Here is a 24,378-nt window from a genome sequence, read left to right as displayed (position 1 = left end):
GGGATTATTTTCCTCTGCTTAGTTGTGTGGGCTCTTCCTAGTTTCCTCCCAGGTTCAGGTCACTGATGGAAGGCTTTGTCTTTCACTCTGTCCTTGCTGCTCTTGTCCCCACAGCACTGTTGCTGGGGTTTCCGTCCTCATAAGCTTTGTTTTCATTTTTAGTTAGGTTTGTTTTGTTTCTTCTGAGATGTCTTTAACTTGTGTCCTTTTCAAAAGTGCACTATCTAATTTTCAAATATTTGGAGGTTTCCTTGCATCTGGCATTGAATTCCAGTGTGAATCTGCTCTGTTCAGAAACAGCACTATGTGGTTTGTTTTTCATTTGTTAAAGAGTGCAGTTTATCTTGCTGTGTTTCTATATGAATCTGAGGAGAATGTGTGTACCCTCCGGCTGGTGGATGAAAAAGTCTATAGATGTCAATTACGTCCAATTGATTGACAGTGCTGTTCAGTTCAATTATACCCTTGTTGATTTTCTACCTGCTGGATCTGTCAGTCACTGATAAAGGGGTATGGAATTTACCAAGTACAATAGTGAATCCATCCACTTCTCCTTACCAGCTCGATGAGTTTTTGCCTCCTGTATGTTGACCCTCTGATTTTAGGCACAAACACATTAATGACTGACAGGTTTTCTTGGAGACATGACCCCTTTAGCATTCTTTAATGACTCTCATTATCCCTGATCATTTTGCTTATTCTGAAATCTATTTTATACAAAATTAATAGAGCTATTTCATCTATCTTTGGCTAATGTGAATGTGGTGTTTCTTTCTCTGACCCTTTACGTTCACTATATGTGTTTTACATTTAAAGCAAGTTTTTAAAGTATATTATTAAAGATTCCATTGTCTTTTATGGTTCATTTAGACCATGCCCATCTAAAATGATTATTAATGCATTTGGATCTCACTCTACCACTATGGCAACTGCTTTTTCTTCATTGCACTTGCTCTTTTCTTTAAAAATAACTTATTTATTATTATCTTATGTTCATTGATGTGTTACCCACACATATATTTGTGTGAGGGTGTCAGTTCCCCTGGAATCATAGATATAAACAGTTGTAAGCTACCATGTGGGTGCTGGGAATTGAACCTGGGTCCTCTGGAAGAGCAGCCAGTGCTCTTCAGCCCCTACACTTGCCATATATTTAGTTTTAGTTTGTTTTTCCTCTTTAACTAGAACATCTGTTATTAATTAACTATTTTATAATATTACATGTCTCTCCATTCTCAGACTCTTAGCTGCAGTTCCTAAAATATTTTCTTATAGTTACTCCAGAGTGTGGAGTACATATTTACAGCCAATGGCTCCAATTCCATATACCACTGCCTTGCTTACAGTTAAAATATTTTAATATAGTTCCTCTCTCCAGACCCCTGTATGTCACTTTGGCATCACTTCCTTCCCTCATCCATAGCTATAGTCACCAGTCACATGACTGTTACTATGACTTCATAACAAAGACTATTATCTGCTAGATTAATTAGGAATAAGAAAAACTAAAGATTTCATTTTCCCTTTATACCTAGAGCTAAATTTCTGACCTCTACCACATTTCTCTCCTATTTAGCATTTCATGTGGGAGAGGTCTAGTTGTTTCAAATTAAATACTTGTTATTATTAAATAAAATATTGTTATATACACTTAAAAATTGAAGCTACTCACAGTTCTGGATTATAGTGTCCATTGAGTTGCCAGCAGAAAAATCACTGTCATGTGTTATATAGACAGCAGAACTTTATAATTCAAGGTGAAGAGCTGTATGAGTTTCTAGCTATTCGTAGAAGTGTCTGAGGTGTCATGTGGGAGTACTGCAGTGGGCCGCAGTTGTATACCTCCACAACATGTCTGCAACAACAACAGCAACAAACATGGCTACAGCTTCTGAGCCCCACAGGAAAACAAAACTTCATTAGACACAAGCCACCGTGTCCGTGCTGCCTAACAAAAAGGATTTCATCCACATTTACTCTGGGTTTTGTTGTTGTTGTTTTATCTGAGTTTCTGTTGCACACAATTCTCTCTGCATTCGTGAGCAGTCCCCATAACAACTTTCATGCCACATAGGCAAAACAAGCACAGAATGAAAGTGCAGAAGTTTTCCTGAGATTTGTCATCACTGATCCAAGGCAGAGTCAGATCTTAGTGACTCATGGCAGATCTCAGTGACACATGGCAGATCCCAGGTGACACATGGCCTATCGCTGGTGACACATGGCAGATCTCAGTGACACATGGCAGATCCCTGGTGACTTACGGACATACCGTGGGTCCTTCTGAAGATTTCCTATGTGTACTTGAGATATGTGAACCCTCTCAGAGCCAGCCAAGAACGAAGACCCTCTCTTAGACCTTCTTTGAACAGAAAGTTTGGGCCAGAATTTTCCCTGATGAAAGACTCTTAAGAAGAAATTAAACCTCTACATAGTCTGATCATGTCTTCACAGTATCCAAGATTGGTGTGGAAGCTATCTCGTTAGGAGCTTTACTAGTTTAGTCTACATCTGTACAAGCATCCTTTTCTTAATCAAATGCTGCTAGTCTGGCTACCAGTAAAAGCTACTCTCCACATACTCTCTAAAGAGCAAACCAAGTCTGATGCTTCCACACATGGCCTCTAGTGCAGTGATGTGGACACATCACATTCCTCTTTGCGTGTATTCAGTTAGCAAATGTTTACTTGGCCAAAAGTTAAGTATAGAACCCCATCCCCAAACGGAGGCGAAGGCAATCATGTTGCACACTTCTTGAAAGAAGGTGATTAAATTTCCTGTTGGCACTTGAACTGCTGTGTGTGCCACCCACAGACTTTAAAAACTGTGCTTATGAAGCGTGGCTCTGTGAGCCTGCCATTCCAGAACTCAGGACTGACACAAGTGTGAGGCCAACCTGGCCTGCGCGATTTCCAGGCCTGCCAGGGCTACAGTGAGACCTGGTCTCAAAAAATCCAAACAAGCAAACACATTTTCTTTTAAGGGTGAATTTAAAGAAAGATTTAGACTGATGAAAAAAATCTTAGCTGCTGACTGTGTGTGGAGGGCGTGATGGGGAAGGGTAAAGTGCAGTTGTTAAAATCTATCAAATGATGAGATAATTGTAACAGTACGAACAGTGGGTCTCTGTGTAATCTGATCTCTTTTTTCTAGGATTTTCAGACAGTTCTACCATCGTTTGACCTCTTCTCAAAATATGGAAAATTATACTCGAAAGCTGGACAAATTGTATAAAGGTATGCATTGTTTGACGAGTACTTCAAATTCATAAGAAATAACCAATGTGACTGACTTAAGTGTCTGATACTTGAAAATGCGATAATCATATTTGTATAAGATAAAACTCCATAAATTCCTTTCATTCTAGCCTGACAGTTTTCAACACTTGGTTTTGTTTTCCATATATCTTCCCCAAAATGAACTAAAACTACACCGACAGAGCTAACAGAAATCTGGGGTATCCTTTATCTCTTAATTAGATGACATAGTAAAGATTTACACAGTGCTTGAAAATATACCAATGTTATCCAAAAGGCTAAACTGTTTCTCAGTACTATATTAACACAATATAGTTAAAGTTTCTTTACTTAATGTGTATTTTATTTGAAGCATCAGATGCCTTGAGGGATAGGAAAAAGTCTGGGTCTCTGATAATTATCAAAGTTTGCAGGAAAGACAGGAAAAAAGACAAACCACTGAAATTCAAGAGCCAAATGAGCTTTCAGCAATCTTATATTTATCACTAAGGTGTTTTAGGATAAAGAAATAATAGCAATCCAGCTAAGACTGGTGTTGTGGTAAGGTTTTGCATAATTTCAGCAGGTATGAGATGAAAGACAGTTGACAGGAAAGGTCAAGAATAAGAAATGAGTATTAGGATTGCCCAGGATCATCCCAAGCCGCAGCTGTGGAAAAACAAAATATATTTTGTGAATTAGCAATATTATTAATTTCTTTTATTTGTCTTTGTAACTGATCATTTTTTGTAACCTTTAATAGTTTCCCAAGTCAATTTCACTTGAATCAGTATACCCTGGTCCCTGTCAGTGTTTTGCTATCTTTTCAGCCCTATTTGTGCCACCAGGCAGGAAGTCTCCATTGTCAAGAGAAGCTGAGATCATTGTTTGTATTTATGAATGGGGTTCCATGCGGCACGCATGGGAATTTTTCTGTATTATGCTCTGATGAATGTCCCCAGTCTTGTAAGGAATGGGCTTTGGTCCAGCCTGTCGTCCTGCTAAAATGTAGTTCCATTTGGAAGCCAGATGAGATGAGTTTTAATTAAATGATGGGTTAGCCATGAAAAGCAATGTGCATTTTTCCACTTTCTCTGTGAATCAGCATATGAATGACTCAAAACTTGAAAATGAAAACAAGTATAGTGGACACCTGGGTTGGGAACAGGAAATATGAAAACTTTCCTTGCCATCATTCAGAGGAAACAGCATTCTAGCAACTTGGTAAGAAAAGCGAGTGTGTAGGGGAAGAGTGATAAGCAGGCATTTGAGCTACACATTTGCCTGCAGGGGGTTAAAATCTTAAGCCACTAAGAAAAATTATAAAGCCTAGCCATTCATGTCAGCATTATGTGAATCTATAACTGTAAACTTAGTCATAGGGCCAGGTGGTGGTGGCACACACCTTTAATCCCAACATTCTGGAGGCAGAGGCAGGAAGATCTCTGTGAGTTTGAGACCACCCTGGTTCTTAGTCTATAAGAACTAGTTCCAGTACAGCCTCCAAAGCCACAGAGAAACCCTGCCACGAAAAAAACCAAAACAAAACAAAACCCTTAATCGCAGGGAGCTATCAAAGAACAGAGTGAGAACACTTCCATATCACCCTCTGGTAAACTGTCCTCATACTGCAGATTCTGCTTGTCACTCACCCAGCTGCTCCTGGGAGAGCTTTTCAGTAACTGAGGCAGATTGTTAGACACCTGTCTTCTAGCTTGCTAATCCAGATGCACTGTCAGAGGCACCAGAGTGCAGGGACAATACGCACAAATGTCAGGGCCTTGGCTTCCTTGAGGACAGGGACTGCACTAAAGCTACGAACACTTGCGTAGGGAATGTGAAGCTAGTTTTAATAAGATGCTCTTTCTCTCCCAGTGTGCTTCTTGGTCTTAGAGAACAGAAGATGTAATATGGAAATGAGGTGAAGATGATGTGAGCACCAATAGAAGATGCCACTGCCCAGAGGTCCAGGCTCTACCTACTGACTTGATCTCAGTCCTTTAACCTCTGTGTGCTCTCATGAGCTTCTCCTCCCGCCCTCCCCTCCCTCCCATCTTCATTCCCTTCCCCCTTTCCCTCCCTCCCCCTTCCCTCCCTCCCTCCCTCCCTCTTCCCTCTTCCCTCCCTCCTGCTCCCCTCTTCCTTCCCCTCCCTCCCTCCTTCCCTCCCTCCCTCCCTCCCTCCCTCCCCACACCAGTTCTTTTTCTTGCTCCCATTTTCTCCCATCATGTGTCAGAAGAAAAGCTTAAAACAATTTCTGGTTCACTATAAAACTTTCCAGTTTGAAAGAAAAATACAAAGGAGGCTCTTATAAGAACTAACCAGATTTATCAATAAGCCAGACTCACTGTGATCAATAAACTATGGCATTCATTTTACAGCTTGTGTGTATCTTGTGGTGGAGGTGACATGTATGTGTCATGTGTGGGATGTATATGGGATATGTGAGTATGTGGTGTGTGTAGCAGTGGGAACACAAAGTATTTCAGATTTCTTCATTTATCTTTTGAAACAAGCACCTTTGAACCTTCTACCTTTGAGAATACCCATAACAAGTATAGCCTTTTTACCCCAAGTTCCATAAGTGGGTCTATTGAAGTGACCATATTCTGACCCCCATCACTCTACTTACAAGTGGTGAATAACTTTAGTCTCAGTCCCTTTAGTACTAGACAACAATTAAAAATAGCTATTGTAAGTAGAATGGCATATGATTTGAAGTATTGATAGTAAGGAAATTAGCATTAAAGTTCTTCCTTGAGAGAAATTATGACACATTATCCCAACTGTACCTCCATGTCTGTTGTATGACACTATTCCTGAGAGACATGAACAAAACCTCGTTCAGTCCAGGCAGGCAACCAACAAGCAACCTAAGGGAGGATACCATCCCAATCCAACTTGATGACCAGTGAGTTTTATTGAGGTTACTTGTAGGAACAGAAATAGATCAAAGAAAGACAACTGTTTCACCAAAAGTCCATCCCAGCAAAGGTGACAGCTCAGCTCATGGAAGCTGACACCTGGAGTCCACTGCACAACTTGCAGGCAGATTTATAAAGTAAAGGCTGTTTATAGGCAGCTCTGCTGGCCTAAATCCCTCTCAGGCAGCTCAGCTTGCCTGGGGGTGTCTCTGAACAGTCCTTCCTAACCTAATCCTTACCCTAACTTTTCTAAGCTTAGAAGAGGGAGGAGACAAGGGCAACTGGTCAGTTTTAGAGACTTCTTGAAACTTCTGAGTTGTTTACTTTCTGAGTCTTAGCATCTCCTTGTAGGATAGGATGATTCATCTCAGAAGAAACTGTTGCACAACAAATGTCCTTGAATTTGAGATACAATAGACACAGAATGGTGGTTATGTGAGCCAAACTCAGGTGTTCTCAAATGAGAAATTCATTTGTACACCTGCTTAGAAGGGAGCAGTAACAAGGTCACCTGGTTTTGGGGCTCTGGCTATTTCTATATGACTATGATGTATTAAGAGGTCAGGTTCTGTTAAAGTTCTTAATTGTCTCAAAAGGCTTAAGTTTTCCTAGGATGTTTATGTTAAATAAACAACTGAGGTTCCCATGTCCCTTGTTCTCATCCCAAATGCATCCTCACATGAAAACTTCTACTAGAGCTGGTATGATGGTTAAGACTGATTGTCCACTTGGCAGGGTCTAGAGTCAAGCAGGAAACACTTTATCTGCAAGAATAAGGACCTGAGGTCAAATATCTACCATCCATGTAAAAAGCAAAGAAAGAATGACTATGCAAACATGTAAACTCAATGCTGGGCATTAGAAACAGGCCTATTTTGAGTAATTGCTGGCCTGTCAGCCTTTCTGAAATAGTGAGCTTCATGTTTAGTGAGAGATCCTATCTCAAGGGAATAAGGAGGAGAGTAAGAAAGAAAGATGCCCAGTATCCTTCTCAGGCCTCTGCATGCTCACACATGGCCATGTGTGCAGGCTCTCTCACTTGTATGTACCACATATGTATAATACACACTGCAATCATTCAGCAATAGATAATGTTGTTTCTTTTTAAAAGAATAGCCTTTCATTATCTTTTAAATTGTAAAATATTGCATCATTAGTATATTTATTTTAATAAACCATTAATTTTTCATAACTAATTTACTAAGTAGCCTAAAATGCACAGACATTTTGAAATTTTATGCATAAAATGTTCCATTTTTCTTTTTGTCATTGTGAAAGCACAAACATATCCTAAACAAAAAAAAAAGTTTCCCTGAATAATAATTTTCCTTAAAAACATTTCCTTTTATCAAGTAGGTCCAGCACACTTTACAGACTTTGAGTGAGAAAAGAAGGCAACAAGACCTAGGATGGAAGTCTGTCTCCAGACTTCTCCCCACTGCTACTTGCTGACATCCTTAACCATCCCTGCAGGGAGCTCAGACAGGAAGGAAGAAGACACAAAGGGAAAAGCCATTTGCTTCTATGTGTATGGATGGGCCTTGATGGAAACCTTGGGAGACAACAGGTAAGAAACTTGAAGGTCCAAGTACACAGCAAAAAGTCAAGTGTGTTTATTTTCTGCTCCTGTTACAAGAGTAGACTTTTGTTAGAACAAATGTCAATCAGGAAAGAAACACAAAATGCAGGACCATGTGCTTGACTATGTTAAAATGACATCAGTGAGGCCAAGTCACCAGAGAGGTGTGAGCTCCCCTGCTCCTCAGCTGGCTCTTCCCCTGGAGGCATTTCTGTTTTTTTTTTTTTTTTTTTTTTTTTTTTTTTAACACTGCAGAAGAGAGGAACTAAAATCCCGGCAGACAATGACAGAGAGGAAACTACAAAGTGAAGTCACTTTGTAGCACTAGGGAGCTAGGTGGTGAGTTCTCGGTTATGTGTGCATTAAAATCAGTAAATAAAATATAGAATACATGCGCACCGCGTGCTCAGATGCTAGGGACTGGTGTGCTCTGCCAGCTGGCCGCGGGACTGCTGTCAGGAGACAGGGCTGCACCCCCGAGGGAAGGTCCTCAAGATGAACACCATCCTGTCGAGCTCAAACTGTTTGTCCTCTAGCTGAGCATGATGGCAGCACTCACCTTCGGCATCACCACCGCCTTCAAAGACAGGAGCATCCCGGTGCGGCTGAGACTCAGAAACAGAAAAGCATCTTCTGGAGATTTAGATGTCAGGTTTTGAGATCCAGAAAACCTGGATCCACTTTGGACAGTGAACCTAAGCCAAGAGTAACTCAGGGTGCCAAGAAAGATACAAAAGTTCCAAAGAAGGATGAAGACATTGTATACACCACAGTAAAAATATGTAGCAAAGACATTTAAGAAGGCAATATTAAGTTAGCTTAGTGATAAATTCCAGTGTGGTTTTTACCTCCTGTGTAAAGATAAACTGTAAATAATACTGCCCATGTTTAAGGAAGGAAGCTTTGAGCTTTTGTGGCTATTCTCTCTTCAAACTCCAATGGAGGTCATGAAAGGGTCACCAGGACATCAGAACAATTTAAAAGTTTGGGGATGGGCAGGTAGAAGTGTGGCTCTCTGTCCTGCACAATAAAGTTCTGAATATATATATATATATATATATATATATATATATATATATATATATATTCTAATTCACTAATACACGATAATCCCATGAATGCTGAGTCAAAACCACTGAATACAAAATGTACACCCAGATAATTGTTTCATCTCTTTAGAGCCAAAATACATAACTTGTTCCTGCAGTTTGAGTTATTCCTTCCTCTAGTCACTATCAGGGGGCACTGGATTCTTCCTAGTCCATTTGCAATTCTCTATCCTTTCATCTAAGTTATAGATGTGTCATTCAGGAATTCCCTTTCCAGAAAGGATTGCTACCTTTATCAAGTATGTAAGGCAAGGATGCAAGGGGGTAAGGCAAATACCATGCCTCTGATGAACATTCTCTCAGAAGATACCAGTTTCCAGCTTCTTCATCTGGTTATATGCACCAAAAAGGGGGTGGCAAATGCATACTGTCTCCTATCTAATAGAAGCTATAATGAAATGCCCATCATACAAATGACAAAAACTACAACTTTAAAGCGCATCAGAGGACAAACAGAGCTGGGTTCTTCTCTAGGCTCCTACCTTGGTCAACCATAACTGCCTATTTGAAGTGCTAGTGTACCTACTATGCCTGCTGTCCTGGCAACATTTCTTGCCTAGCTTGCCTAGCCTCAACTTTATCTCTTAAAAATTTGAATAATATGCTTTCAGGGCTATTAAAAGGTTAAAATTACTTAGCTTGACCCTTCTGATTCAACATCTTCTCAATAAATAATTGTTAGTGTTGTTTGGATTACTAGAGCACTGTATAGGGTTGACAAAAGCAAACAGGGACATGTGGTGACATAAATAGTGGCATCTTGAAGCAAAGGCATGAACCTGTAGCTTCCCACACCCATATTTTCCTGTCACTGTTGTTTTTCTCTGCCTTCCTGACATAACTTCCTCCTCTGTATCTTTAACTACTAAAAGTCATCAGCACTTGTTTAGAAGACTGTGAGCACGTAGCAGGGGAACAAACACACCTATCATCCACCTTCCATCTATATTTACTCTTTCCTCTCCAATGTCATGTGATGTGTGGCCTTGGGTTAGCCTTTCTAGACATCATAACAAATGTCTGCGGTAGCAGACTCAAAGAAGTTTTTTTTTTTTTTTTCATCTCAGTTTCAGAAGACTTAGTCTATGACTGCTTAGCCCCTAGCTTGAGCAGAACCCTGCAACAGTGGGGATCTGTGAGGAGAACCCTCCTGATCACATGGTGGACAAAAAGCAGAAAGAACAATGAAGAGGAGTTGGATGCCTGGGATATGGTTCTAAGGACATTCTTCCTACTTCCCCAGGTTTACAGAATTTCACAATGTAGTTCCAGAGGACCATGCATTCACACAGGAGCTTATGGGAGATACTGCATCTTCAACCCACCGCAACATTCGGTTTCTAAAACTGTATTCCTATCTCATGGAAAGTATGACATAAATTTCAAAAGTGTCTGTGGACTGTCTTAAGACTCATAGATGGCTGGTGGTAGTGTAATATTGTCAACTGTGTCCTCGATAACTCAGATTCCATTAAAAAGAACTGTTCTGAGCTGATCATGGAGAACAAAATACCTATAATTGGCAAAATCCTTAGTGCTAAATTGTTAAGGAACGATGCCAATGAAATTTTATGGCTATATGAGAGCCTTATATGAATTTGCATTTCATTTAGCACAAAGTATCACTAATTGGTTTTTTATTCAAGTCCTTATATTTCATACCTACATCAAACACCTTGAATCCAGAAATTCTTATCTGACAGTGGCACATAATTAAAGTTTACATCAGGTTTTGATGAGAAGCCATTTCAACTTTATAAAAGATTCCTTGAAGAATATATCACTCAGAACCCCAACTTCCTCCCTCATTCTTCGACATCTTGTGCCAAGAGATCTGTAGAACATCCTGTCTCTGTTGAATGAGATCATGCACATCGCCTGCCAAACTTTGGAAAGGCCAGTAGCTGTGTAGCCTCCATCTGTCAACAGCAAGGAAAAAAGATTTAAGGATCACAAATCACTCATACAACTTTGAGAATCTTTCTCTGGAGGTAACTTTTGTGACAACACTAGTTAGAAAATAGAATGATTCAAATAATTATAAAGTCTAGTAGATATTTTTAAATCATAAAGCTGATTTATAACAATTTCAACAGCTACTTCATTCCTCACCCCATTTGACCTATGCATTTTATACACGGTGATGGCATGGACTAAATACCAAATGGCTTCCAGGGCTGAAATAGCAGCTGTTTTGTTTAGTTAAGAATCAGGAAAGATGGTTTAAAAAGGCCTGTTTAACTATGTAAACATGTGTTGCATCTGTTTAATTACGTAAAAATGTGTTGCTGTTTTACCTTGCCTATTTAAGGCCCCTGACTGGTCTACTAAAAAGCTGAATGGCCAATAGTGAGGGAGGATGTATAGGTGGGACTTCCAGGCAGGGAGAGTAAGTAGGAGGAGGAATCCAGGCAGGGGGAGGTGGGGAGAGAGAAAAAAAGGGAACTGTCAGGGGCTAGACAGACAGATGCAGAGAAAGCAAGATAGTAGGAATACAGAATGAAAGAAAGATAAAAAGCCCTAAGGCAAAACACAGATGAACAGAAACAGGTTAAAATAAGTTAAAAGAGCTAATGGAACGAGCCTGAGCTAAGGCTGAGCATTCATATTTAATAATAAGTCTATGTGTCTTTATTTGGGAGCTGGTTGGTCTGTCCACCAAAAAAAAAAAAAAAAAAAAAAAAAGCCAGCTATATAAGCCAACTATAAAGACACTAGACACTTGCCACCAAGACTACCAACCTGTATTTCATCCCAGGACCTACATGCTGAAAAGAGAGAACCAACTTCCACACATTGTCATCTGATACCCAATCACAGCCTGTACCCACCCCCCAAAACAGTTTAAAATGTAATTCAAAGTTCGGGGTTGTATGGCGACAATGAGAAGTTAAGAGCACATATCACTCTCATACAGGACCAGTTTAGTTCCTAGCACCCTGAGCAGCTGGCTTACAACCATTTGTAACTCCCTCTCCCTAGGATCTGGTGCCCATGCCAGTTTTCATGGACACCTGTGCTCTCGCTCTCTCTCTCTCTCTCTCCCCCCCCTCTCTCCCTTACCCCTCTCTTTCACCGTACCTATCTGTTACATAACTCAGCAGTATTCTGTCTGAGTGAGGTGCTGATCATTTTTCTCCATATCTTTCTTTCATCATAAATATTCTTTGTAGAGTTCATCTGTAAAGCAGTGCCATCGTGTCATCACCAATGAGAATACTGAAACGTATTTCCCTTTTTATAAAGATTTTAACATTGTTTTTAAGTGTGTGTGTGTGTGTGAGAGAGAGAGGGGGGGGTGAGGATGGGGAAAGGAGGGATGAGCTCAACCCCCAAAGCTGTCCTGCACTTTCTCGTGTGGTGCTCTCCAGCCATGCATGCCCAGTGACATCGTTGGTGTTGTGCTCAGAGAAGCCAATGGACTTTTGAACACAATGCTGTAGTAATGTTTCCAATAAGTCTGCTCTGTCATCAAAAGTAGCATTTTACACAGCAGGTGTCAGGGCTCAGCTTTGACATGCCCAGCTCTTTGAGGTAAAGAGAACTAAAAGGCATGAGAAGCCTTAGAATCAAAGTCTCCCCAGGCAGCTCCCGTTTCTCCTGTGAAATCTCTCATCCACCTGAAAACTGGAGCCACCAGAAAGGAACAGCTAACTTTGATCCCACCCTAAGAGTCCATTGAGCAGGAAAGACTAAACACTGTGTCAGCAAGGAGGATTAAAGAGTGGGCCCACACCTAGACAGAACCTGTTGAAAGCCATCTTCTGTCCTTTGGTCCATTTCACTTCCAGGGAGAATGAGACACCATTGATCACTATTGATCTTTGTGCCCATTCACCTTCCATGAAAAGTCCTTAAAACCAGCTACCTCCCCATGGCCCACATTGCCGTAGGAAGGTGTGTAAGTTCTGTGTCTTCCTGGGTCTGAGTGTGTTCTGGGGAAGCCCTATGTATATTGATTGACCTTTATATCCCTTCTCTTAATATGTCTATTGTAAGTTCATTTCAGCAAACCTTCAGAAAACAGAGAGGAAACTTTCCTAACCCCCACCTAGACCTGCACAAGGAAAATGAAAATTATAGGTTGTATGCAGCTTTATTTCATAATAGAGAACAAAGGTGATTCTTCAGGTTGTAACTCACCTGTGGATTAGTTTGCAAGGGTTCACAGATGTCAGACTCCATTAGTCAAGGCCCAAGCAGGACACAAACTACACAGCAATTTAAATACAGGAAGTGTAAGGGATTACGAGCTATCACTAAAATTAAGGGATTGAGAGACTGGCCAGTAAGAAGCTGAGGGCAGCAGGTGGAAGGAGCAGGCCCCAGGTGGAGTGTCCGAGGAAGACTTCATTTCCCACAGGAGGGGAGAGCAGGCCCTGGCTCACTGAGTACACTGCACAGTCCGAACCTGCTGTGAGGCTATGCTCATGAGTGCTGTTCATGGATGGAGTCCCACCACAGACACACTGCTCCGAGGGAGTAGAGACAAAAGTGGCTGTGGTCGTGCTACACACTGCAGAAGCAAGTATTGGAAAAGAGCCTCCCAAATTGCCGAATGCTAGAGAAGCTAGCCACCCTCACAAGAGCCAGACTCTGGAGAGAGACCCATGCCCTTCCTGTCTGCGGTGTCTCTCTACTGCCCTCTACTGACTGCTAGGACCGTGACTGCTGACAAAGGGGCAAATGCCTAAAGAACTTAAATTAAAGCTGTCTACACAAAATAGGTATCGAGGGGAGGTTGAGCTGAAGCTGAGAGGAGAGCAGATAAACTGAGTGACAGCCCTTTTTAATGCAGCCTATATACGTGGGTGATGGTTAATCTTCATCATCAACTTGCCTGGGTTCGGAATCACCTGGGAGACACAGCATGAGGTGTGTCTGTGAAGGTGACTCCGGGGAGGTTTGACTGAGTTACAACTCACCCTTTATGTGGGCAGATCCAATCCATGAGCTACCATGTTTGTTGGATAAAAAGAGAAAAGTCAAAACCAACCTGAGCCCCAGCATTAATCTCTTTCTGCTTCCTGACTGCACATGCAGCATGTCCAGCCCCATCCTGCTCCAGTGGTTCTCAACCTTCCTATGCTGCAACCCCCCAACAGAGTTCTTCATGTCATGGTGACCCCGACCATAAAATTATTTTCATTGCTACTTCATAGTTATAATTTTGCTTCTGTTGTGAATTGCAATGTAAATCCTGATATGCGGGATATCAGATATGTGACCCCCCCAAAGGGTCATGACCCACAGGCTGAAAACCACTGTACTATGCTTTTCTTGCCAAGGTGGACAGTAGTGTAAGCCTAAATAAACCCTTTCTCCTTCATGTTGCTTTTGCTCACAGCAGCAAGAAAAGTAGTTAATAAGACATGCTTTTTGTCTCTGAAGTTCTCAGACCTTTACACTTGACTTACTCCACCTCCATGGTAATGCTTATATTTTGACAGTCAGTTGGTATTTTCTCTCTTCATGACCTCATTCAAATGTTCACACCCTCCCTTCCTGGAAGCTGCCTTTCCTGGAAGCTGTCTCTGAGTGAGACTGAATCTATGCTGCGTTTAATGTCCTCCTTGCAGGTAGCACCAAACACTCTGGAGTTAGAAGAACAAGACACATAGACAGTATCTCGCTTGTCCCGACTGAATTCCTGGAGAGATACTGAGTGAATCTCAGACGTAGACACACAGCTGCCTTTGTTTTCTTTCCATACAAGGGTGACCATGTTTCTTCAGTTTTACACAGAGATTAAGTGATGCTGAGGATAATTGAGACATCTTCACTCTGAAACAACACATTATAGTTGGGAAAGTAAGATGCATAAAAATCTGTTTCACTGATAAAATGCTTTACATATGGAGAAGTGTGTTATGTTTAGTATTAGTCCTTTATTCCATTCATTTAATAATCCCATCTATCATGTGTAGCCCTCAGAGGCTTTGGAAAATAGGCCTGTATGCACAAGCCAGTTCACTCAGAACCACATATCTATTAGGGTAGCAGCTAATCTCCCACTAAGTAGTTTGAACCCAGAAAAGTCATGTGTGTTTGTGGGTCCCTAAGACCACCCACAGGCTGAACAATGTGTTAGAAGAGTTGACAGACTTAAGCAAAGCTGTACCGTTTGTTCTTATTGTCACTAAAGCTGAAAGGTCCAGACTGAAATCAGACGCAGAGAGATTGAGAAGCTACTACAGCCACTTTATTAGACCAGCCCCTTAGATGCCCCTTCTGCCTTAGCATGTCTGTTGATCTTTACAATCTCTTTGTCCCCTCTTCTGTGATGCTTGTTCAGAGGCTTAGGTGGAGGAGATGGGTCTTACATGATCTCCCTCATGTTGAAGGGGCCTTAAATCCAATTAAACAGCTGTTGGTTACCGCCAAGCTCCAAGGGTCACTATTGCACCTTACAGATATCTTGCCATGCTAGTCATCAGTATGGTTCACAAGTGTCACAGTTAGGAAGGACTATTAATTGCTTCTGGCCTTTAGTGGTTTTTTTTTTTTTTAACACCTTCTGGTCCTATGAAAGCTAGTCCCCAAGAAGGAGGCTTCCAAGTCACTCCAGTGCTTGGATACAATACAGTTCTTGGGACACATTGTCAACCATTGAAGCTCACCTAAGCCTCAGCCTCTAAAGTCCTTGTAGAATATCAGGTAAAAAGTCATTTCCAACCACCTATCATCCTGGCCAGTCTTCAGCCTCACCAGAGAGTGAGGTGATTTATTATAATAAAGGACATTTTCATCACTCTGGCTGTCTGGAAAGGTCAAAGGTCTTCAAACATAAGTCATATTTTTTAACATTTCCCGATGCCTCCATGTGTAAACCACAGTGAAGTTAAGATGGGCCAAGATAATGCCTAGCTTTAAAATAATACTAAACTGATTGCAATTTTAATTAAGCAACACAGACGTTCAGTAAGCTGGGAAGACCATTCCAACGCAACCATCATTTCAGAAACAGCAGAATCTAAAGAAGGAACACATTTTTGTATATTTGTTCTATCAGGTAATGATTTTTTTTTTATCTTCGTATTCAGCTTGAAAGGACAAATGGTGTTTCTTAAGCCGTACTCCTACCCACTTCTGTCCCTTCTATCCTGCATAGAAACCACCCAAATCTAAGGAAAATGAGTGCCTCTCTGGAGATTGAGGAAATTAGTTCAGGCTAATTGCTGCTAGAGAAGTAGAGCTTGGCAGCTGTTAAATAAGAGGAAGGGGGAGGAAGGGGGCTTGTATTACAATGACAAGAATCCAGGTTCAACTTAAGGACAATTTTCTAACCAAGAACATAAAAGCCCAAAACAGCTACCAAGATTTATAAACTCTCCTTGTCTTAGAGAGAGAAAGGAGCGGCTGCAAAGCTCATTCCTCAGTCTGGATGGCTCAAGTTTAGCCTTGGTCTTTGAAAGGTCCCATTTCTCTTTTTATCTCTTGCTTAGAAGCTAGTCAAGATCTACAATGAACTCCACAGCTCTGGAGTAGACTCAAGACCTGAGGAGATGGAGTGTTTGTATGTGTCTTTGCAATCCAGGTTAGGCTTCAGTACAAGCAGAATTATCTTTGAAAGGGGCTGGAGAGGGGTCTGTATTTGGGATGAGACATGTTGGAGTTATGCGTTGAGTTACAAATTCCAGCTCAACATAGAGCAGAGCCTTTGCCCACAGGAGATGAAAATGAAAACCACAGCTGATATGTCTCCAGAGGAAGATTTCTACTCAGACAGAAAAGCAGTCTACCCTGAGAGCAGGAAGCCAGACGAAGCCCCAGCTAAGAGGAGACATGTTTCCCCAACGTGTCATTGGGTCAGGTCAGGTTCTGACAAGATGTTTAGCTAGAGAAGGTCAGTTTTACTTTGTTCAAGTTGTGTGTGTCCTCAGAACCTCAGAGATGGGACTCCAAGACCTAGCAAAAAGCTGTCTCAGGACACAGGCTTGAAGAAGAGAAGGATGTGACAGACACACAAGGGGCCCAGTGACGGGCATCTGCTCAGGCCCTTCTTAGCCATGACACATTTCTCAAGGCTCTGTCTGTCTGTCTTTCTCTCCATCTTACACACACACACACACACACACACACACACACACACACACACACACACACACACCTCTTTAGGTACCAGGAATGATTTGAGGGCCTTGTATCTGCTGAGTAAGCACTCTACCACTGAGATATATCTCCAGTCTCACAAGAAAGTTGCTTTCTGTGGGCTGACAGGCAGAAAGGTGGGGCACATTGCTTTCTGTTTCCAAGCACTATGGCAGCTTTTGCAGAGAGGAGTTTCTGTCTCTGTGGCCAGCCTCAGGGGGTGATGAAGGTCCAGAGGTCCTGCTTCTGATCCCTCCTTTCAAACACTCATCACAGCGAAAAGCTAGCCATTAGCTGAGGTTTGTTTTCAGAGTGCCACTGATCTGTCCCCCGGATTCCTCCCTTGGGTTGGGGTCACTGCATCTACAGGAATGGTATAGAAACTAGTGGGAGGAAATCATGGCTCTTGCATAAATAGGATGACGTGTTATTAAAAATAATCATGTAGAGTAGGCTGTGATGTCCACTCACAGTCTGTGTAATTCTAAAGAGGCTCATTAATTTAATTGAAGGGCTCATTATTACCAACACAAAAGAATGACAGAATCCTTCCAAGGAAGAAATGCTTTTAGTCTAAGGAAAATTAGCATAGAATTTTACTGAGTAAAGAAGTCAAAGACACAAAAGCAGATCATTAAGGATACACAGAAACTGAACATAATGGCACATGCCTGTAATTCCAGTGTTTGGGAGGTGGAAATAGGAAGGTCAAAGTTCAAGGTCTCTGCTGGCCAGGGAACTTGGTGCCCACCAACCAAGGTAATCTGAAATTGGATAGGGCATGCTGCTACTCCCAATCCCCTAGTGCCCAAGCAAACTGAAGCAACCCAGTCATTCCCTGATGCCACTGGTTTCTCTTCTAGAAGTGTCACTCCTTACTATTGATTTACTTCTCAGTATCTTTGTAATTATGATAGATTTGATCCCAGAATCTTAAAAAGAATTGGCATTATACAATGTTTCCAGGCAATTTAAGTTAGATGCTAGTGAGGTATGGACAATAACTGCCAGCCATTGCCCAGGAGCCTACCAAAAGCTATTCTGTGTGTTTGGAGAGCCCAAAGGAGGACAAGCAAACACCCAGTGTCATGGATCCTTCCTGCTCTGAAGGCAAAGTTCCTCTCCAGGGCAACCTCTTTGTTATTCTTCCTCTGAGATCAGAAGGAAATCACTAACATTATCTGCTTCGTGTCTCACCCTTGGGAACACATGGGTTTACAAATAGAAGTCAATTCTGGGTAAAGGAAGGGAAAACTGTCACAGTACCTTTCAGAATTGAAATTTCCATGTAAGTGAAGGTGAAATGATCACACACACACAATCCCTCTTGAGATTTTAGAAGGAGAAAGGTGACAATATGCATGGTTTCACTGAGGTCCACTAAGGAAAGGCTGTGTCCACTCAATAAAGTGTGGTTATTTCATGGATGTATTTGTATATTCACTACATATTTATTTTTTTATCTTTCCTGCTAAATGACTTTTGTTCAATGGATTGTTTCTTAGTTGGCTCTCTAGCCCTGGGTGGCATGGATTTCTGGTAAACAACAAAGATGCCCTGTAGTCCCCTTCCTAAAGACTTAATCCTTGGCTTGTCAATCACCTGAACAGTGAACTGCCCCTAGGGAAAGATGTCTGCTCTAGAGACTCTAGAGCACTGCTTCTCAATCTCTGGGTTACAACCCTTTTGGGGGTCGAATGACCCTTTCACAGAGGTCACATTATCAGATATTTACATTGCCATGTATAACAGTAGCAAAATTACAGTTATGAAGTAGCAACAAAATAATTTTATGTTTGGAGGTCACCACAACATGAGAAACTGTGTTAAAGGTCACAGCATTAGGAAGGTTGAGAACCGCTGCTCTAGAATATAATGTAAAGTCTACTCCAACCTATAGGTTGATGCAGTGGTCTCTCTGGCCATTGCCCACTTTCACACCTAGAGAGTGTTTTCTGCAGGGTGCGCCCCACTGTGCACTCTGCATCCATGAGAAGGGTTTTCTCTCATTCTCACCCTTGAGAAGGGCTCGTGTTATTCTGGAGAGAACTCTGCCTTTCCTCCACACTGAAACAATAGATTTTAGAGAAATGGTAGCAAGGGGATGAGCCTTGCACCCATCACCGCCTCTCTCTCCTGCGTGCCAGTCCTCCGTGCCCACTCTGTGTTGGCAGACATGACCCAGTTCAAGAACGTGCCTCACTTTCCGCCATTACAAACATCTCTTCTGTCATGGTCTTCTGTGCCCTGGGTGCCGCCTGGGACCAAGCTCACAGTCATTCTCTTCTCTCCCAGGGGTTTTCCTCTAGCTAGACACTGGTCTGTGGGGGATGCTGAGAAGCCTGGAAGCCAGCTTTGTCATCCGCACTCTGTGGCCCTGCCCATCAAGCAGTCCTAGCTGTTCATGATTCTGGTCAGGATCCTCATCTTCAGAGGTGCTCCCTTTCACGGTCTCATCATCACCTTCATCCTCTCCATAGTCTCTCATTTCCAGGATCATCAGCCACAGGATGCTACATCAGGACCCCCTGTGGTCCTCATTCCAAAATGAATAGCCTAACATACATGAATAAGGCAGCTTCCCCTCCCTCCATAGCTGGTATTATAAATGCACAGTGCCCTAGTGCCCACAGTCTGTTCCCCAGCCTAAGCCTGATCCCATTCTGAGGAAATCTTGGCCCATTCTCCCATCCAGCTCCCTGAGCAGTGAGGATGCCAGTGTCCGGGTGCCCCACATTCAACCTACAGTTCTGTATAGTATACAAATGAGTTAGAGTTGCCATTTTATCTTCATTGATATTTGTAAAACAGTTGACTTGTTCAGGGGTCTATGAAAGAGCCCAGACTCCTAGCTACATAGTAACCATTAGTAGAGTTTGCTTTGTGGGGACAGATCTGTCCTGCTCCATCCTGGGCAGCCAGGCTAGAGGGTAGAGTGTTGCTTTTTGCCAGCACTGACCTTGAGTCTCACTTTAGGCTTGGAGAAGTGAGAATTTTCCTACTACATGCTACATGAAATAACTTATTTTGGCCATTGTGCTTTCTAGATTTAGATGCCAAAGTCTGGAATATACTACCATTTACTCCCTATAATTTCCCTAAGGTAGCAGTTATGCATGAAGCCATGCATAGCTTCTCTCTCTTCTCCAACTGTAGCAATCCGTTTGCGTTATTCTCTTACATTGTTCTCTTAAATTTTTCTGAATTTACTTCCATTTCCATGCCCAGATGACCAGCCCATCACAGGCATTTTATTAATATTCTTTGAAAATCACTCTAGTGATTTTTATGGGCTCCAAATAAAATTCATTATGTGGTTCTTGGCTGATTGGGCAGTAGTATATATTTCTGTGTTTCTGGCCTGTAACACACTGCCCTTTACAGATTTGTTACATGGAAAAAACTTTTACATAGTAAAAGTCATCACCCAGGAAAAATAAGAAAGACTCAAACTGTCATTGTAAGTTCCTGTTAAAAACTGTGGCCTTCCCAAAGGAAGCAGCCGGCACACAGGGGCTTCTGTGTCTGGTGGAGTGGTGAAACACCGTCTCAACTGTCTGTTTTCCAGCCATGTGACCTACTCAGCCCCAGAAGTCATGTCACTTGTACCACCTCATCTGCATGTATGAATATGCATTATTTGTTAGCCACCACATTAAACAAGTTCACTCCAAACACTGTTGACATTAACCAAGGCTTACAGGTTGATCTGGACACCAGAAGTCTTGGGGAGCCAGATGGTCACCTCACATGCAGGCTGAGAGAAAAGGAAGGTGGACTTTGATTCCCATGTGTCCTTTCATCCGAGAGGCCTGAGAGGGCTTTATGGAAGATGTCAATGCAAAGAGAGGGCAGGAGCATAAAACAAAACAGAACAAAACAAAACAAAACAAAACATGGCTGTTTCTGCTGCTGATGGAATCTGAGTCAGGTTGCCATTCTAAACATTTAAAATAACCCAAACAAAAATGAAACCCTCATATTTGGCTTTTAAGACACTTCAATAAATGTCCAGTTACTAGGGAGACTTTATAATATATATATAATATTATATTATATTATACGTGTGTGTGTGTCTATAAATAGACACAGCCTCGTTTGCCCAACAAAGAAGGTTTATTATGTTTCAGAACGGATTTACTGTCTCTTCTAGGTCAGGAACTACAAGCTGAGGACACTGGTGATGGAGGCTTATATTCTAAGGAGGGACACACAGTGAAGTCAAACAAACCGTTCACAGAGATTAGGTAACCAATAACTAGTTGGTGTGAATAGAGGGGTAGATAGGGGTTTTGGGGTTTGAGTAGAATGTAAGGAGTTAGAACCGAGTGTGACAGTGCAGATGCCTGGAGCCTGCAGGGGATGAAGGTGAAGGGTATAGTGGTATAGTGGGTTATCGTGATTGAAAACTTGGCTGCACTGAAAAGTGCCTGGGGGGGGGGGTTAGGGAGCAAAGCTTTGGGTATATCTGTGGGGAAGATGCCAGGGCTGTCTAGACAAGATTATGGTCTCATTGTAAATGCACATTAGGGACTGTAGCCTTCAAGTAGAAAATGGCTTGTACAACAGGACTTCCATCCTATTGTTAGATAAAGAGCCACCATGAATACGGGCAGCAACATCTCATACACTGGGACCTGGATGAACTACAAGAGCAGAGTGTGGCGCCCACTCATGCTGGCACATTGATACATCTCCCCACCCCACCAGCTCTGTCCCTCTCTCCCTCTGTCTGTCTATCCTTTCCTTTTCTTCCTGACTTTCACGATACCTTCCCCACCATAGTTGTCTGGAACCAGTAGCCAAGTGCATCCTCCCCATGTTGCTACTCTATTATAATGCAGATGGGGAGGCACTAGTTTCTTCCCTTCATTAAAATGCTACCATTAAGAATACTGCTTTCTAGAGGGCAGGCATGAGGCACTGTGCATGAGGGTCTCGAAGGTGTTGCCATGGAGCCAGGTCCGTGCTGGACTTGCTCCCCACTCCAGTGTTGTCATAAAGGAAGTGAAGAGAGGAACTCCTTGAAGAGGCTGATGTAATCTGACCACACTGTAATGTCTCAGGACAAAGTGCCCTCTCCATGGAATATATTACCTGAGACTTTTAAAAAAGACACTTCCCTTCCCTCCTACTGTAGCCCGCACTTTCCTATACCCAGCTACAATGCAGAGCCACAGGGTCAGGAATTAAGCAGAGCTCCACTGAAGCCAGCCAATTGTCCTCACAGGCATCCCCAGAAGAGCAGTGGGGACAAGCTGGAGCAATTAAGCCAGGGAAGAATAAATAACAGCTTGCTAGCCAAGGTGCTCTGGGTGTGCCTTCTTAAGACCCAAACCTCTAGTGTTGGCTAGTGCCAGATGAGTGTTTTCATTTTCTATTGCTTTTCGATATACCAGGCTGTGGCTTGCAACCCACAAATAATCCACTAATACACCTTGGGTTACAGGCTCCAATAGACAAGGGAGGGACACTGCTGTGACTGACCAGAAGTGAGTAGGAGGCAGTCAGTGCTTTGAGCATCTCTGCCCTTCTGAGAGAGGAACTTCAGTTCCTGGGACCAGATGCTTCCTAGGTGCATGGTATTCTTCTAGCACATTAAGGGCAGACACCAAATTATAGGTGATGGAGTGAAATACAGCTTTCAATTATGTAAAAATGTACACTGACATATGTGAAAACTAGGAGGCAGAGTACCATGGACAGGGATGAGACTGGTGTATATGTTTCAACACATTTGCCACTGTCAGAGCTTAGACAGAAGTGCAGAAAATGATGGCATTGGGCATGCTGGGAAATTTAAAGGAGTAAACTCAGAACCCAGGTCTCTAATTTCCTTCCATCCTGTCCCTTGCTACTCTTTCCTTCTCACAGTAGACTGAAGGGCTTTCTTTGAAGTTTCCTTGCGAGGTGAAGGAATCTTCCTCCAACAGAAGACCTTGTCCTGCTCATAGCCTCTCATTAACTAGAAAAGACTGTCAGTTGTTGGTTGCTAGAGCAGGGAGACATTTTCTTCAGTGGTATAGCTACTAATAAGCTGTATTCCTGTAAATTACCACACACACACACACACACACACACACACACAATAACAATTTAGCTCTTGGTCTTTTGGCTCCAGGCTTTTGGCTTTTTGAGGGTGTTTTGGGGGACCCTCGCCCAGCTCCCAAATGAATCACACAGTGTCTTACTATTAATTATGACTGCTCAGCCTTACCTTGACTTATTTCTGCCCAGCTTTTTTTTATTTTTTAATTTTATTTTATCCCATCTACCTTTTCCCTCTGGGCTTATCTCTTTCTTACCTTCCTATATCTTACTTTCCATCTTACTCTGTGGGTGGCTGGGTGGCTGGGTGGCTGGGTGGCTGGGTGGCTGGGTGGCTGGGTGGCTGGGTGGCTGGGTGGCTGGGTGGCTGGGTGGCTGGCCCCCCAAAGGTGAAGCTCTCCCCTCCTTGTTCTCGCATTCTTCTCCCTTCCTCAGTTCTCCATCTGTTTATAGTCTCTGCCTGCTAACCCTGCCTTATCCTTGCTCCTGCGCCAATATTCATGTCCAGCTCTTTTTTAGGACCGAAAAGCATAGTAACACAGCTTCACAGAGTTAAACAAATGCAGCCAGGATAAACAAAAATCACACACCTGAAAATAATATTCCCAATACACACACACACACACACACACACACACACACACACACACACACACACACACGCTTAACCTCCTAATTTGACGTGTGGCTCTGAGAACTACTTTATAGCTGCTTCTGCTTGAATTGGATTCCAAAGCTATCAAAGCAAAATGTGTCATCAAAATTTGCAGACTCTGCTCACTAAAATGTACCTAGAACCCAAACCATTGCTTTACCACTCACAGGCATGTGTTTACTGATGTGAATTTGAGTTTCAAAAAGCACAAGTTAATGTCTACTTTGTGGATGTAATTGAATACTCTTTACAAAAAGAAGATCAGCTAATTGATTCAGGAAATAAAAGAAGTTGTAACTATATCTAAGCAAAAGAAGAAAGAATGAAAAGGTATTGAAGTGTATAATTAATTTCATCTTAAATCACAAGAAATAGAAAACTTTAAGATTAAAAAGAAAAAAAATGATTAGAGATTGCAGGGAATGAGGGAACCGTGGGAGGGGATCTTTTAGATTAGTGAGACTTTTGTGTGTGGTTTGTTTTTGTTTGTTTTTCCTTTATGGTTTTCCAGCTTTGGCTGTTTTGTAACTCACTCTGTAGACCAGACTAGCCACAAACTCAGAGATCCACCTGCCTCTGCTCCCCCATTGCTGGGAAGAAAGGTGTGTGCAACCACATTATGGAGTTGTCAAGACCCACAAAGCTAGATTATTAAAAGAGGAGCTGTTTGTTTACTTTTAAGTCAAGATGCTGGTAATATCAGGGTGGAATGGAGACCATATTAACAATATCAAAA

The 24,378-nt window shown here is 42.2% G+C and overlaps 1 protein-coding gene across 1 annotated transcript in view; it reads left to right on the top strand.

Annotated features, from left to right (window-relative positions):
- Spata17 (spermatogenesis associated 17) overlaps positions 1-3,242 on the top strand; it is a 159,747-nt gene extending 156,505 nt beyond the window's left edge. Inside the window, 1 exon segment of the mRNA XM_051185748.1 lies at positions 3,154-3,242. Coding sequence (XP_051041705.1) covers positions 3,154-3,234 — 81 coding nt within the window. The 3' untranslated portion in view covers positions 3,235-3,242.
- Positions 3,243-24,378: the final 21,136 nt, after the last annotated feature.

The sequence above is a fragment of the Phodopus roborovskii genome, unplaced genomic scaffold (genome assembly GCF_943737965.1).
Source record: "Phodopus roborovskii unplaced genomic scaffold, PHOROB, whole genome shotgun sequence".
Taxonomy (NCBI): Eukaryota; Metazoa; Chordata; class Mammalia; order Rodentia; family Cricetidae; genus Phodopus; species Phodopus roborovskii.
This window is presented reverse-complemented; position numbering and strand designations above follow the sequence as displayed.